The 2,356-nt window shown below is 35.7% G+C and overlaps 1 protein-coding gene across 1 annotated transcript in view; it reads left to right on the forward strand.

The window, feature by feature from the left end:
• Window positions 95-2,356, forward strand: part of LOC107627681 (histone-lysine N-methyltransferase, H3 lysine-9 specific SUVH5-like) — a 2,311-nt gene continuing 49 nt past the window's right edge. The window contains exons 1-2 of the mRNA XM_021117012.1: window positions 95-441; window positions 1,118-2,347. Of these exons, the coding sequence (XP_020972671.1) occupies window positions 417-441; window positions 1,118-2,347 (1,255 nt within the window). The 5' untranslated portion in view covers window positions 95-416. The remainder of the gene's footprint in view (window positions 442-1,117; window positions 2,348-2,356) is intronic.

Below are 2,356 nucleotides of genomic sequence, written 5' to 3' on the forward strand. Positions count from 1 at the left end.
TAGCCAAGTTTTAAACTTTACAAATAGGTTTGATTGTTAATAAACGAAATCTTGAGGCAAGTTCAATTTTCATTAATCGAGCTGGTCTTAGTCTTAATAAGAGCGCACAATAATAGTAAAACAATTTTTTTAGATCTTCTTGAAATCTACTCGTTATATTTTCATGATTACACTAATGATCAACAAAATCCGTTATAAATATGAAACTGAATTGAATACATGTAGTTTTTTACTAGTGTCCCATCTGTTCAAATTGTAATAATTCTTTTTTTACTTTATTTAAATTTAAATAAAATGCCCATACGGTTACAAATTACAATGCTATAAGTTATAATGTTGTCTGGTACTTTCCAGAGTGTTCACATTTGCATGTGGTTGATCGGTTGTTCCCTTTCAAATTCAATTCCTTTCCCTCTATGAACCTCACTCTCTATCACTTAGGTCTGCATTCTCTTTTCTTTTTATCCTAATTATTTGTGTGTTCTTTTACCATTTTGATTCTTGTTCTTGCATGCGTAACTAGTTCTTGGAAATGCTAATTTGATAACACCAAAATGAAACAACAATCCAGTAGTTTCAATTGCGTTCACCACTCTCTTTTCTCTTTTCTAGTTGATGACAGTTGAGACTTTCTTTTGTTTTGCTTTCTAGTGAGCATTTCCCATTATTTACCATCATTTTCTTCTCAAAGCCCTGATTTTCTAAGTGTCTGTTTTCGTTGTTCTTTCAATTCAATGTCTAGTTGTTTCCACAGATGGTTGTTTCTTAATTAGTGAAAGACTGGGAGGGTTTCTTTGAATGAAAATGGAAATCTCTATTATTCACTGTTCCAAGATTGGTTGTTTTTGTCTTTTTTCACATTCCCACTTTTCTGTTGATTATGCTTTTGTATTAATTTCTGGACAAAATCACCATGGAATAAAATTTTTCACTTGAACCAGTTCTAATTGTTCAGCTTTTCCACTATGCTCTACTTTCAGAAGGTGCAAGGGTGGTTACATCTTAAATCCTTTATCATATTCAATGATTTATGCATTATCTTGAACCATTCTTGTTTTTCTATGTAAAGCTGCACTTTTCATGTGTGGTGGTGATAATATGTTCTATTTTTGTGTAGGAATGGAGGATTCAAAATCATTTGGAATAAAGCAAGAAGGGTATCATAATCCTTCATCCATCATGAAAACAGAGGAATTCTCGTTCCGACGCAGCAAAGTGAAGCAAGCATTGATGATATTTCGGAACTTGTTTTCAAAACTCTTTAGCGAGTACAAAACAGATCACTATGATAATGTGAAAGCAAAATTTAAAGCTTTGAGTGATGCTGCAATGTTGATGCAGAGGAAGCATCAATGGGTGAACTGCCAAAAACGGGTGGGACATGTCCCTGGGATTGAAGTTGGAGACCGATTTCAGTATAGGAATGAACTCAATGTCGTCGGCCTCCATCGCCAGTTTGTCAATGGAATCGATTACGTGGGTAAGGGCAAGAACTCTTTAGCCACAAGCATTGTTGTAACCAATCGCTACGATAATGCTAGAAATCATGGTGGTTCATTGGTTTATAGTGGTCAGGGATGGAATCCTAATGTGAAAGGTGGATCTATGCCCCGTGATCAAAAGTTGGCTGGCGGAAATCTTGCTTTGAAGAATAGCATGGATGCTAAGAGTCCTGTGCGGGTTATATTGAAGGTTGATGGAAAATCTGGTGGAGGCATAGAGAAGAAAACCAATGATAAATTCTCATATATATATGATGGATTGTATTTGGTTGAGAAGATGACACAAGAAAGAGGAACTCATGGGAAACTTGTATTCAAGTTTTTGTTGAACAAACTTGGAGAGCTACCTTCAACTTGTGTTCTCCACAAGGATGAGGTTATCAAGAATGTCAATAAATTTGGGCAACTTGATATTTTCACTTTGAGGAAAAGGCTCAAAACTAAAGGTTGTGCAACTAAAAATGATGTTATTATCATGAATGATATCTCCAACGGACAAGAGAAGTTTCCTATTCGAGTCGTTGCATCAACTGATGGTATTAAAATGCCTCCATCTTTTGATTACATAGTAAACAACATTTATGTTGATAGCTTCGAGAAGCGAATGTTATGTGGTTGTGACTGTGTAAATGGATGTGTGGATTGGGAGAAATGTGTCTGTATTGTTAAGAATGGTGGAACAATACCATATGACTCTAAGAAAAGACTTGCTTCTGGATTGGAATCATGTGTTATATACGAGTGCGGCTCTTCTTGCAAGTGTTCCTCGTCTTGCTACAACCGATTAAGTCAACATGGCCTTCAATTCCAACTTGAAATCTTCAACTCCGAATCAAAGGGCTGGGGTGTTAGAA

The sequence above is a fragment of the Arachis ipaensis genome, chromosome B02 (assembly GCF_000816755.2).
Source record: "Arachis ipaensis cultivar K30076 chromosome B02, Araip1.1, whole genome shotgun sequence".
Classification (NCBI taxonomy): domain Eukaryota; kingdom Viridiplantae; phylum Streptophyta; class Magnoliopsida; order Fabales; family Fabaceae; genus Arachis; species Arachis ipaensis.